At 41.5% G+C, this 13,922-nt stretch overlaps 3 protein-coding genes across 3 annotated transcripts; all 3 read right to left on the reverse strand.

The window, feature by feature from the left end:
• Nucleotides 1-1,165: 1,165 nt before the first annotated feature.
• Nucleotides 1,166-1,582, reverse strand: LOC138874809 (uncharacterized). Its single transcript, XM_070153594.1, has one exon. The coding sequence runs from the start codon at nt 1,580-1,582 to the stop codon at nt 1,166-1,168; it is 417 nt and encodes a 138-aa protein (XP_070009695.1).
• A 3,232-nt stretch (nt 1,583-4,814) lies between these two features.
• Nucleotides 4,815-9,268, reverse strand: LOC138874810 (uncharacterized). The gene is made up of 3 exons (XM_070153596.1): nt 8,966-9,268; nt 8,520-8,884; nt 4,815-4,908 (listed from the first exon to the last, which is right to left on the reverse strand). The coding sequence occupies exons 1-3, from the start codon at nt 9,266-9,268 to the stop codon at nt 4,815-4,817; spliced, it is 762 nt and encodes a 253-aa protein (XP_070009697.1).
• A 2,312-nt stretch (nt 9,269-11,580) lies between these two features.
• Nucleotides 11,581-13,529, reverse strand: LOC138874811 (uncharacterized). Its single transcript, XM_070153597.1, has 2 exons — nt 13,208-13,529; nt 11,581-12,416 (listed from the first exon to the last, which is right to left on the reverse strand). Exons 1-2 carry the CDS (start codon nt 13,527-13,529, stop codon nt 11,581-11,583), a joined length of 1,158 nt encoding a protein of 385 aa, XP_070009698.1.
• Between the last annotated feature and the right edge of the window lie 393 nt (nt 13,530-13,922).

Here is a 13,922-nt window from a genome sequence, read left to right on the forward strand (position 1 = left end):
TTAGCCTCATGCAAATATGGAGGGAGGGATTAGCCTCACGCAAATAAGAAGGCAGGGATTAGCCTCATGCAAATATAGAGGAAAGGATTAGCCTCACGCAGTAGGGAGGCAGGGATTAGCCTCATGAAAGTATGGAGGCAAGGATTAGCCTTATGCAAGTATGGAGGCAAGGATTAGCCTCATACAAGAAGGGAGTAAAGGATTAGCCTCATGCCGATATGGAGGCAAGATTAACTTCATGCAAGTAGGGAGGCAAGGATTAGCCTCATGCAAGTATGGAGGCAAGGATTAGCCTCATGTAGATACGGAGGCAAGGATTAGCTTCATGCAAGTATGGAGGCCGGGATTAGCCTCATGAAAAAGTGGAGGCAAGGATTAGCCTCAAATATGGAGGCAGAGATTAGCCTCATGTGGAGGCAAGGATTAGCCTCATGCAGAGAGCAAATAGCTAATAAGAGTAGCATATGTCTTAGCTGGAGATATATTCAGTATCTGATGGCCTGATTGATAGTAATCTTGCTATGTGCATATATTTGCGGATGTTATCGTTACATCAGATGAGCCTGTGTTCAAAGAAAAATTGTATGTTTCGTGAAGGGAGGTTGGTTCGTGCTTCTAGCCTTGCCTTGCTCCGCTCTAGAGGCCTTTTTGAATTCCCCTAGGTAATACCTGACTGTTACAGAAATAAAGTTTTCGAAAAATGTGTAATCATTGATAAAAATATAGTCATTTTAGAAACATATTGATATATTAAGTAATTTTGGATGAACTAGTGACTGTAACACATCTCAAAGGCATTGCAGCTTTCTTATATTGGAATTTGAGGGTCCTCCTCAAACTTCTGCCCCAGTTTGGTAGATGATCTTTTGACCGTTTGTGGATAATAGGCCTTGCTGAATCTTCTTTAGAATTTTTACAATCCTTCTCAAAATTCTGCCCCAGTTTCTTAACCAATTTCTGACTTTCTTTGATGTGATGGCTTTGAATAGACTTGCTTCGGAGTTTTGAGGGTCCTCCTCAAAATTCTGCCCCAGTTTCTGATCTTGGGAAAATGGAAATTTTATTATGATATCACCGAACCCATAAAGTTGCCTACGTATCCCCTCTTAAACGTGAATCAGGTCAAGCGTAGTTCAATTACATCAGATGAGGAAATATAGATAATCTAAGCATTGTTTCTTTTGACTGCCTCTAAATTGATTGGTTTTGGAAAGATTTCTCCATCCATTTCTGCAAGTATGAGTGTTCCTCCTGTCAGCACCCTGTGAACCATGTACGGACCTTGCCAGTTGGCAGAGAATTTCCCTTTGGCTTCATCTTGATGTGAGAAGATCTTTTTCAGCACCAACTGGCCTGGTGCAAACTGTCTTGGCTTAAACCTTTTGTTGAAAGCTCTGGACATTCTGTTCGGGTAAAGTTGATCATGACATACTGCGTTTATATTTTTACCATCAATAAGGGCCAATTGTTTATAGCGACTTCTTATCCACTCTGCATCGCTGAGTTCAGCTTCCTGTATGACTCTTAATGAAGGAATCTCTACCTCAGCTGGGATGACAGCCTCGGTACCATTATCCAGCATGTGGGGAGTTTCCCCGGTTGATGTGCAAACTGTAGTATGGTATCCCAATAAAGCAAAAGGTAGTTCTTGTGCTATTGTTTGTGGTTCTCTACAATCTTCCTTAGTATCTTCTAGATGTTTTTATTGGCGGTTTCTACGACTTCATTCATCTGAGGTCTGTAGGCTGTGGAATTCTTGTGCTTCATTTTGAAAATTTCACACATGGCCTTCATCAAATCATTGTTTAGATTGGCGGCATTATCAGTAATAATAGACTCGGGAACTTCGAATCAGCAAATGATACGATCTTTGACAAAATCTGCGATGACTTTCTTGGTTACAGCCTCTACCCATTTTGTGAAGTAATCAGTGGCTACCAGAATAAACTTGTGTCCGTTTGAAGCAGTGGGCTAGATCGGACCAATAACATCCATTCCCTAGACAGCGAATGGCTAAGGTGAGCTTGTTGCATTAAGCTCGTTTGGCGGCACTTTTATCAATCTGTCTCCATGGTCATCCAAAAGTAACTGGCCCTGAGTATTTTCTTAGCCAAGACAAAACCATTCATGTGTGGGCCACAGGTCCCGGCATGTACATCCTTAAGTAGCTTAGAAGATTTCTTTGCGTCGACACATCTTAGCAATCATAAATCGGGAGTTCTTTTATACAAATTTCCTTTACTATGGAAGAAGTTATTGGACAATCTCCGAAGTGTGCATTTCAGTGTGTGGTTTGCATGTTCCGGATATTCTTCCATTGACAAATACTCCTTGATGTCATGGAACCAAGGCTTTCCATCTATTTCTTCTTCAACATGAGCACAATATGCCAGCTGATTATGGATCCTCACTGGAATGGGATCAATATAATTCTTATATTGATATTGTATCATAGATGACAAGGTGGCCAATGCATCGACAAACTCATTCTGAATTCTAGCCACATGTTAGAATTCTATCTTTGTGAACCTCTTTCTCAATTCCTGTACATGGTGCAGATATGGCAATATCTTGAAATTCATGGTGGCCCACTCTCTTTGTACCTAGTGCACAATTAGATATGAATCACCTATTACCAATAGCTCTTGAATATTCATGCCGACTGCCATGTTGAGTCCTAGTATACAGGATTCATATTCTGCCATGTTGTTGGTGTAGGGAAATCTGAGTTTAGCAGATACCGGATAATGTTGACCCGTTTCTGATACCAAAACTGCTCCAATGCCCACTCCTTTGAAGTTTGCAGCTCCGTCAAAGAACATTCTCCAACCATCATATGCTTTGGTAATGTCTTCCCCTACGAACGACACTTTTTCTTCGGGAAAATATGTTTTCAATGGTTCGTATGCTCCTCCCACCGGATTTTCAGCAAGGTGATCTATCAATGCTTGTCCTTTGACTGCTTTTGAGTTACGTAGACGTTATCAAACTCACTTAACAGTATCTGCCATTTGGCCAACTTTCCTGTCGGCATGGATTTCTGGAATATGTACTTTAGAGGGTCCATCCTGAATATGAGGTATGTAGTGTAGGCACAGAAGTAATGCCTCAATTTCTGAGTTGTCCAGGTCAAAGCACAGCAAGTGCGTTCTAGCAGAGAGTACCTTGCTTCGTAAGGTGTGAACTTCTTACTTAGGTAATATATGGCTTGCTCCTTTCTTTCTGTCTCGTCTTGTTGTCCCAAAACACATCTGAAGGCTCCCTCCATCACAGATAGATAGAGTAGCAAAGGCCGTCGCGGCTCTAGCGGGACCAGAACTGGTGGTGTGGACAAGTACTCCTTGATCTAGTCAAAAGCTTTCTGACAATCCTCTGTCCAGCTTGTTTCGGCATCTTTCCTTAGGATCTTGAAAATGGGTTCACATATGATTGTGGATTGTGCTATGAAGCGACTGATGTAGTTGAGGCGTACTAGGAAGCTCATCACGTCTTTTTTGCTTCTAGGTAGCGGTGACTCCCGAATAGCCTTGACTTTGGACGGATCAAGCTCGGTCCTTGGACGACTGACGATGAATCCCAATAATTTTCTTGTGGGAACCCCGAATGCACATTTTGCGGGGTTCAGTTATAAGTTGTACCTCCTTAGCCAGTCAAAGAACTTTCTCAAGTCCGCTATGTGATCTGAGGCCTTTTTGGATTTGATAATGACATCATCCACATACATCTCTATTTCCTTGTGTATCATATCATGAAAGATAGTGTCATGGCTCTCATGTAAGTAGCCCCAACATTCTTCAGACCAAATGGCATCATCTTGAAGTAATATACCCCCCAAGGTGTAATGAAAGTTGTTTTCTCTGCATCTTCTTCGTCCATTCAGATCTGGTGATAACCCGCGAAGCAATCTACAAAGGATTGGAGTTCATGCTTGGCGCAATTATCAATTAGGATGTGTATATTTGGCAGTGGGAAGTCGTTCTTGGGACTTGCTTTATCTAAATCCCAATAGTCAATGCATACTCTAACTTTCCTATCCTTCTTCGGAACTGGCACGATGTTAGCTAACCAAGTTGGGTACTCAACTACCTTGAGCACTTTGGCTTTAATCTACTTAGTAACTTCCTCCTTGATTTTCAAGCTCATGTCCGGTTTGAACTTTCTGAGTTTCTGCTTTACTGGCGGACACATGGGATTAGTAGGCAACTTGTGAGCCACTATGGACGCGCTCAAACCGGTCATGTCATCATATGACCATGCGAAAATGTCCTCATACTCATTTAGGAAACGAATGTACTTTTCCTTCTCTGTTGGTGACAAGTAAATGCTGATGCGAGTCTCCTTGACGGTCTCGACATCTCCTAAATTTACTGCTTCGATTTCTTTCAGATTGGACTTAGGCTTATTCTCAAAATTTCAACTTCCCTGACAACTTCGTTAGGTATCTCATCTTCTTCGTCTGAATCACTATTCTCATGTTGCATTACCTCATTACATGTCATAGTCACTGGTTCATCAGGAAAAGTAATAATAACGTTGTAGAAAGAAAAAGTGTAAAAAATAGTAATGAATAATAAAGAGCAAATGCATTTGATTAAAATAGAAAAATCATCCAGACATGTACGGCTCGATGAATCGAGAATTTATTTTGAAATGAGTAAATCTTAAAACAAAATTACTGGAAATCCTAAATGCCTAAAATGGCTATAGAAGTGAAATATGCCAAGCTACCCAAAGACTCGGCGGGCTCAGGATGGTGTAGAGGTCCAGTTCCTGAGAATAGCTCCCTTCTTTACGGTCTGAATAGTGAAGCTTTCTTACTCCCCCTCCTCAATTATGGCACTGCCATCCATGTCTTCGTCCTCCAAGAACAAATTCTTCAACCCAACTAGTGCTTCCTCTTCTGTAGTCCTGCATATCGTATCTACTTGATGAAAAGCTTGTTCCAAGCATGGCACTAGTTGCTCGAGAGTGTAATACGGTTCGCGCCATAGAGGCGACCAATCATTGTATTCTTGCCACATGTACTGATATCCGAGCCCAAAAGTGGTACCATGACTTTTCAGCCGCATCGGTTTAGTGATACCCTGGAGGTTCTTTCCCAACCCTTTGCCGGGTTCATATCCAGACTAGGCCAATATACTTTCTATTTTACTACTCCACCATTTATCCTTCTCGACGGCATTGACCCGTTCAATGTGATGATAGGATTCCCCTACTAGCCTTCTTCTATGTCCAATAGACATGATGGTTTGACTAGTGTAAATGGGGTTACTACCATAGATCGTAGTCAATATAGGACGATATCACTCACAATCACATAGGAATAGCCTGAAACAGGCGAGGGAGGAGCCATAGATGCAAGTCGCTAACCCTGGTCCCTTGAGGGCCCTAGAGGTGGTGAGAGGTCACCAGAGACAGCCATAGATAAGTGACAGCATTTGGAGATTAGGTTTTAGGTTGAGAGCATTTGAGAGCAGAGAGGATTAGGTGACGACGGTATAAGGTGGGAAATGAATTAGGGTTTTCGGGTACAAGTTGGTTTAATTAGTGAAAGGGGAAACCTGGACCGTTGATCAAAATGATCAACGGCCAGGATTTGGCTGGGTATTTGGGTTGGACAGATGCGTATGGGCCTAGGTAGATTTAGGTTTAAAAATTGGGCTGGTAATGGGGTTGGATTTGGGCTAAAATTGAAATAAAATTAGGCTATATTTTAAATAGCCATTTTAATATTATATAATTTATAAGAAATAACAAATGATTTCTGAAAAAATAATTTCATGTACTAAAATGATTAAAAATAGTTGTTTAACCTTTTAAAAATATAAAAGACCATTTTATGTATTAATAATATAATTATGCATTAATAGAGCTAGAATTGCAAATATATGCAAATTAACTTTAAAAATATAAATGCAATTATAAAAATGAACTAAAAGTATTTAAACAATATTTTGGCATAAATATAGAATTTAGATGACTAACTCATCACAAAATAATTTGAAGGATAATTATTGGAAATTCTACAAGTAAAAAGGGAAAAAATAAATCAATTTGAAACTTTTAAAATTATAAAAAAAATTATAAAAATGTTCATGCATGCTTATATATGCATATATTCTATTTTGAAGGCATATATATATGTACTAAAAATATATGAGGAAATATTGGCTATCAACATCTGTATCATAGTGCTTGGACTCTATCCCTTGATCCTTGAAGTACTTGGTGAGGAAGTTTGGGTACGGGTAGGATCTCTCGCCCTTCTGAACTGCTAGAGTGATGTTGATGGACATGATGGCACCAACATTTATCAGATACCCATCCATAATCGACGCCATCAAAATTTGACGTGGGATTGGGATCATGTTTTCATTGAGGCATGGGTCAAGGCGGCTACACACAAACGTTTGCCACCCTTTTGCTTCAAATTTTATTGTGGCCCAAAGATTTGGAACTCCAGTTGTGAGCCACGGAGGAGTAGACCCTAGGATTGCTAGAATCTCAGCCAACTATGGATGAGCTGCATCACCCATGGCTAGCTTTTCCAATATTGCACTGCCTCAAATTCTTCAAACCCCATATACCGGTTCAGTGCACAGGAGTCAAAGCGGATCTTTAGATTCCGTACTTTTGTAACCTTCGTACCATGCTTGATGTGAGCAACATTTGCGTAGAACTCCTTGACCAGGTACTCATTGGCATCTAGAACTTTTTTGGTAAACCAGCTCCAACCTTTCCGCTCTTGGAATTTCCTAAGGAAATTGGGATTGTGTTTGCTCAAGTCTTTCATTAAGAACTGTCGCTCAAGAATGATCGACCTCTGTGGCCACAATTCCCGAAACTTTGCAAAGGCATTTGCATTGACAAACTGGTCCTACTAAATCTTTGGTCTCCTTGACCTCTCTAACCCTGCCACAATAGTGTCTCCCCCTCTTTCATCATCTGGGACATCATCATCATCGTCTACATTTATTGGAGCTGGGGGAGCATGTGAGGAAGAGGGTTTAGAATCTTGACTACCCTCTTTCGAACCCTCGGATGAACTGGCAGCTGACGAGGACTCATCAACCAAATGAAGTCTCCTAGGGAATTGTTGTCTTTGTTTTGACTAGGCTTCTGGTTGTGCTTGCATGGAGTTACCCTTAGAAGCTTCCCCGGATGGGACATACTCACTAGTCTCCGAAGTGTTCGTGGCTCTATTGGCTGTTGCTTTCTTGCTGATAGCTTTTTGAATTGCTAGTGGTAGATTTCTCTTCCCTCGACCCTGAACTCAGGAGGGTTCTGCCCTCCCTTGTGGTGTATCTCTTCTACCACGTGAGCAAATCAATATCTGCAGCACATAAGCATTAGAGATCAATCACAATTGAAGCTCTAAGTGTATAAAAAGCATGATGGAAAACTGCAGTATTGTTGTTTTAGAAGGGCATTGCGGACCGTATAAAAATAAGTACAGCCGCAGATAGCCCATTACGGACCACACAAAAATGAGTGCGTCTGCAGAGTACCCATTGTGGGACGCAAAAAATGAGTACGGTCGTAGAGCCCCAGGTTCAGACTACTGGGATCTCTGAAGTTCCATCATTACAGACCACACAAAAAGAGTGTGGACACACCAGGCCATTGCGGACCGCACAAAAATGAATGCGGCTTCATAAGTGAAGCTCACCTCTTGCCTAACTTAGAGGACTATGGACCACACAAAAATGAGTGAGGTCGCGCAGCCTCCATTGCGCCCCGCACAAAAATGTGTGCGACCGCATAATTCAAAATGCACCGGCACAAACCTAGGGTTCATGCAATATTTGGTCTCAAATGGACATGGTCTTAGCAATAAATCCTCATTAACTAGTTACCCAGACTCCAATTATCATACAAAAACTACCAACATGATTTCTATGCAGAAATAACGAAATATTAACATTTTTGAGCATATAGTTAACCCTAAATCTAAGAACAAAAGCAAATAAAAGATAAAAAATCTAATGAAGAATTGAACGTACCAATAATGAAGATGTAGGTGATGAATTGAAGGAACAATTTGAGTGCAAATGGGAATTTATTATGCAAGCTTTGCTTTAGGTCTTAGAGGAGTGAAAAGTGTAAAAAGAATAGAGATGTTCTATTTATACCTTTTTACCTGTGGGACCCAGTCTTTCACATGAGTGCGGCCACATATTTATGTTGCGAACCGCACTCCTTAACTGGGCTTTGAGATGACTAGTTGCGGACCTCACAAAAATGAGTGCGGCTGCAGCATCATTGCAGACCGCACAAAAATGTGTGCGGTCGCAAATCCTTAAGCAATTTGGAGAGGCCAACTTCAGAGACTATAAAATTTGACACTTAGCCAAATTTTCATGCACAGTCCCTTAATGTACACCCATTCCTGCATACACTCCAAAACTGGTTAGCACAAAACCAAGCCTATCTAAAACAAGGAAAATAAAAGAAAGAAAAAGACATGGGTTGCCTCCCAAGAAGCACCTGATTTAACATCGCGACACGATGAAAATTACCAATCACTTGAATGAAGAACCACCACAATGTGGACATCATCAACCTTGCCAAGATAATGTTTAACCCAGTGCCCATTGACTCTAAAAACCTCATCATTTTTACTTTTCAAATCTAGAGCACCAAAGGGGGCTATATTAACTACTTCAAAGGGCTCACTCCATTTTGATTTCAACTTGCCCGTAAAAATCGTCAACCGGGAATTTAACAATAACACCAAATCACCTTCTTTGAACTCCTTGTTGTGGATGTACTTGTCATGGAGGTACTTCATCTTCTCCTTGTAAAGGGACGAACTTGTGTAGGCATGATACTGGAATTCATCAAGCTCATTCAATTGTGACACCCTTAGGTTTGCTGCAACATCCTATTCAAGGTTCAACTTTTTCAAAGCCCACATGGCCTTATGCCCGAGATCTATTGGAAGATGGCACGCCTTCCCAAACACAAATCGATTTAGAGATATCCCAATCAGCGTCTTGTAACTCATCCTATAATCCCAAAGAGCATCATCAAGTTTTCTTGACCAATCAGTCCGGTTGGCATTCACAGTCTTTGACAAAATGCTCTTGATCTCCCGGTTGGAGACATCAACATGTCCGCTTGCTTGAGGATGGTAGGGTGTGGAGACTTTACGGGTGACACCATACTTGGTGAGTAAGGTATCAAAATCCCGATTGCAAAAGTGCGAACAACCATCACTAATAATGGTTCGCGGAGTACCAAAGATGTTCTTTTTCAAGAAGGCCATCATACTTCGAGCTTCATTGTTGGGAAAAGCCACGGCTTCAACCCATTTTGAAATATAATCCACAGCTACCAAAATGTAACGTTCCCACAAGAGCTCATGAACGGTCCCATGAAATCAATACCCCAAACATCAAAGATATCAATCTCTAAAATGGTGGTAAGGGGCATCCCATTCTTCATAGAAATTCCACCCACTCTTTGGCATTCATCACAACGCTGTACAAGATCACTAGCATCTTTGTAGAGGGTAGTCCAATAGAATCAAAAGGTTAAAACTTTTGCAGTCGTTCTCGCTCCACCGTGGTAAACACCATACGGTGAAGAGCGGCAAGCCTCAAGAATTCCAATTTGTTCTTCTTCCGGCACAAAACTTTGGATAAAACCATCGGTACATATTTGAAAAAGATATTGCTCATCCCAATAGCAATCCAAACAATCCCGTTTGAGATTCTTCCTTTGGTTTGAAGAGAACTCATTATGTACAGTGCCACTAACAAGATAGTTGGCTAGATCGGTGAACCATGGCATCCTGGTCATTGAAACAGATAGGAGTTTCTCGTCGAGAAATGAATCATTGATCTCAAGGCTGTCATGTAGCTTCCCCTCCTCCTCCAAACGAAACAAGTGGTCTGCCACTTTATTCTCACTACCCTTGTTGTCTTGAATCTCTAGGTCAAACTCTTGCAAAATATGCACCCAACGCATCAACATTGCCTTAGAATCTTTCTTTCTCATCAAATACCGAAGCGCTGCATGGTCAATGTGCACAATCACCTTAGTACCCATAAAATATGGTAGGAACTTCTCCATGGCAAACACAATAGCAAGTAGCTCCTTTTCGGTCACTATGTAGTTGACTTGGGCATCATTTATGGTCTTGCTATCATAGTAGACTGGATGGAAGATTCTGTTGATTCTTTTCCCCAACACCACTCCAACTGCAACATCACTAGCATCACACATGAGCTTAAAAGGCAATCTCCAATCCGGCGCAGTGATCATAGGAGTAGTAATCAACCTGAACTTGAGCAACTCGAATGCCTTCATACAATCATCATTGAAATAGAACTTGGCATCCTTCTACAAAAGTTTACACAAAGGTTAACCATATTGGAAAAGTCCTTAATGAATTGGCGATAAAAACTCGCATGACCCAAAAAGCTCCTCACTCCCTTCACGGATGTGAGGGGGAGGGAGTTTGGAGATCACCTCAATTTTAGCTTGGTCAACCTCAATACCATGTTTTGAAATTTTGTGGCCGAGGAAAATGCCTTCCTCAACCATGAAGTGACACTTTTCTCAGTTCAACACCAAATTGGTCTCCTCATATCTAGCCAATACCCTATCCAAATTTCTCAAACACTCTTCAAACGAGTTCCCAACCATAGAAAAGTCATCTATAAAGATCTCAAGAATGTTCTCCACCATGTTGGTGAAAATAGCCATCATACACCATTGAAAAGTCGCTGGTGCATTACACAACCCAAAAGGCATACACGAGAATGTGAAAGTACCATAGGGAAAAGTGAAAGTGGTCTTCTCTTGGTCCTCAGGAGCAATAAGGATTTGGTTATAACCGGAGTATCCATCCATTAAGCAATAAAAATCACGCCAGGCCAACCTATTAAGCATTTGGTCAAGAAATAGAAGCGGGAAATGATCTTTTCGTGTAACTTTGTTGAGCTTCCTATAGTCCATGCACACTTTCCACCCGGTAACGGTTCTTATTAAGATCAATTCATTCCTGTCATTTGTCACCACAATCATGTCCCCTTTTTTTGGGGCACATTGCACAGGAGAGGTCCACGAGTTATCAGAAATGGGGTACACAACCCCGACATCTAACAACTTGATTATCTCCTTCTTCACCACCTCTTGTATTGCTTCATTCAATATTCTTTGATGTTCAAAGGAGGGTTTGGCCCTCTCTTCCAAAATAATCTTGTTCATGGAAAAGGCGGGACTTATGCCCCGGATATCTGCCAAAGTCCAACCGATTGCTCTTTTCCTCTTTTGTAGCACCTCCAAAGTTGACTCTACCTGCACGTTAGCTAAGCACAAAGAAAGGATAACTGGTAAAGTGGAGGAAGGGCCAAGGTAATCGTACCTGAGGTGTTGGGGCAATGGCTTTACCTCCAAGGTGGGAGGCTCCTCGATTGAGGGCTTTGTTGGAGGAGTCTTCCGGTTTTCAAGATCCAAAGATAGCTTTCGGGGCTCATAAGTGTACGACCCCATGACTTGCTATGCATTTACACACTTCACATACCCATCACTCTCCTCCTCATCATCTAGGTTGAGCAAAATGGCTTCCAATTAGTCCTCAACATTGATTGTTGCATTAGCATCATCAACTATCACGTCGGTTACCAAATTCACAAATGAACAAACTTCATTATTATTCGGTTGCGTCATTGATTTGCACACATGGAAGACCACCTTTTCGTCACCCAACTGGAAAATGAGCTCACCAGCCTCCACATCAACAAGTGCCTTCCCCATAGCAATTAAAGGTCTACCCAAAATGATAGGCACCTCATAGTCCACTTCACAATCTAAGATCACAAAACCTACTAGGAGGATAAACTTGTCAACTCTAACCAATACATCATCAATGATACCCAAAGTCCTCTTCATTTTCCGATCCGCCATTTGCAACCTCATGGATGTGGGTCTTGGTTGCCCAATTCCCAAAGTTTTGAACATAGAGTAGGGTATCAAGTTGATACTTGCTCTGAGATCACATAATGCTTTGGAAAAATTGGCGCTCCCAATAGTGCAAGGAATGGTGAAAGCGCCAGGATCTTCCAACTTTGGAGCCATGGAGTGCACAATAGCACTCACTTCGTGAGTCATCTTGATGAATTTACAATTCATTGATCTTTTCTTGGTTACCGAATCCTTCATGAAGTTTGCACATCCCGGCATTTGTTCCAATGCCTCAACCAAAGGCACATTAATGGACAAACTTTTCATCATATCAATAAACTTTTTGAACTGGTTCTCACTGTTTTGCTTTGCAGGACTTTGAGGGTATGGAGGAGGATGCCTTGACCTTGGTGCCTTAGCCTTTGTCACCACTGGTTCCGGCATGTCAATCACGTATTCCCTAGACGGGTTCACCTCCTCTTGCGTATCCTCCACACTTTTATCTATATCAATTCTCACTTCTTCATTAGCTTGAACCACATTGCTTGAGATTTCATCCTCTTGACCACAATCCTTTTTTGATTTGAGGTGGTTGCTTCTCCACCTTTTCCACTTCTAGTAGTCACGGCCATAGCATGCCCCATATTATTCCCACCCTTCGGGTTCACCACCATATCACTAGGTAGTGCCCCCATAGGACGAGTGTTCAATACTTGTGAGATTTGGCCTAATTGAACTTCCAAATTTCGAATAGAAGTGTTGTGCGAGGCTATTTTTGCATAGGAGTCGGCATTCTTCTCCATCATCTATTTAAACATGGTTTCAACTCTACCCATCTCATTGGAAGAAGAGCTCGGGCCTTGAGAAGGATAGGGAGGTGGATTGCTTCATTGTTAGAACATCGGAGGCCTTTGAAAACCCGACACCCAGTTGTTGTTGTTGTTTCACCCTTCTTGATTATTGCCTCCCCAGTTGCCTTGATTGTTGTTGCCCCAATTGCCTTGATTTCCTTGATTTTTCCAATTGCTTTGATTAAAATTACCACCACTCCAATTTCCTTATTGGTTTTGGTTGTTCCAATTACCTTGGTTCCCTTATGACCTCCATTGTTGTTGGTTTTGCCCTTGAGCATTATTTCATTGACCTTGGTAATTGTTGAAATATTGAACTTCTTCATCTTGGTCATTGAATGAATCATCTTTATCTTAACCACTATTATCTTTCATGAATTTTTATGGACGGTTTTGCATTTGTTGACCTTGTTGCCACCTCTTATTTACCATAATATTCATACCTTCCATTGCATTCACTTGCTTCGGCCCTTGAACTTGTTGTAGCTGAGCTTTGGCCAATTGGTTCATGGTAGTTGTCAACTCGGTTATAGCTTGACCGTGGTCATGTAGCTCTTTGTGGAGGTGAATAACATTAGGGTCACGTTGTGGAACATTGGCTCTACTTTGCCACACTGAAGAGGTATCTGCCATCTCATCAAGAATTTCACAAGCTTCGGCATATGGCGTGTTCATGAAGTTACCCCTGGCGAGTTGGTTAACCACACATTGATTAGTTGTGTTGATCCCCTTGTAGAAGATCTGTTGGATCATTTCTTCGGTCATATCATCGTTCGGACACTCTTTAACTATGGTACGATAACTTCCCAAATCTTGTTCAATGGCTCGTTGGTTTCATACTTGAAGGCAAGAATCTCATCCTGGAACGTTACCATATGTCCTAGAGAGAAGAATTTGGAAATGAACTTTTCTGCCATTTCATCCCAAGTGTGGATGGAATAGTCGGGCAACCTCTCTAACCAGTCTAATGCTTTTCCCCGTAGAGAAAAGGGAAATAGCCTTAACCTCAGTACGTCCGAAGAGGCATTGGTCTGCTTGCTTCCCCAACAAATACCGATGAACCACTTTAGATGCTTGTAGGCATTTTGGTGTAGAGCTCTAGTGAAGAAACCCCTCTACTCAAGCAGTGTAAGTAACACGTTGGTAATTTAGAAGTTG

The sequence above is a fragment of the Nicotiana sylvestris genome, chromosome 8 (genome assembly GCF_000393655.2).
Source record: "Nicotiana sylvestris chromosome 8, ASM39365v2, whole genome shotgun sequence".
Taxonomy (NCBI): Eukaryota; Viridiplantae; Streptophyta; class Magnoliopsida; order Solanales; family Solanaceae; genus Nicotiana; species Nicotiana sylvestris.

Bases quoted from the DNA above. Each gene is read 5' to 3' on its own strand.
- LOC138874810 (XM_070153596.1), bottom strand. From the start codon at position 9,268: ATGGCCTTCTTGAAAAAGAACATCTTTGGTACTCCGCGAACCATTATT. The intron at 8,885-8,965 runs GTGTTTGGGAAG...AACCTTGAATAG, and splicing joins GGATATCTCTAAATCGATTT to GATGTTGCAGCAAACCTAAG. The intron at 4,909-8,519 runs GTAATTTTCATC...TACGATATGCAG, and splicing joins GTTCTTCATTCAAGTGATTG to GACTACAGAAGAGGAAGCAC.
- LOC138874811 (XM_070153597.1), bottom strand. From the start codon at position 13,529: ATGACCGAAGAAATGATCCAACAGATCTTCTACAAGGGGATCAACACA. The intron at 12,417-13,207 runs GTATGAATATTA...GAATTGATATAG, and splicing joins GCAAGTGAATGCAATGGAAG to ATAAAAGTGTGGAGGATACG.
- LOC138874809 (XM_070153594.1), bottom strand. From the start codon at position 1,582: ATGCTGGATAATGGTACCGAGGCTGTCATCCCAGCTGAGGTAGAGATT.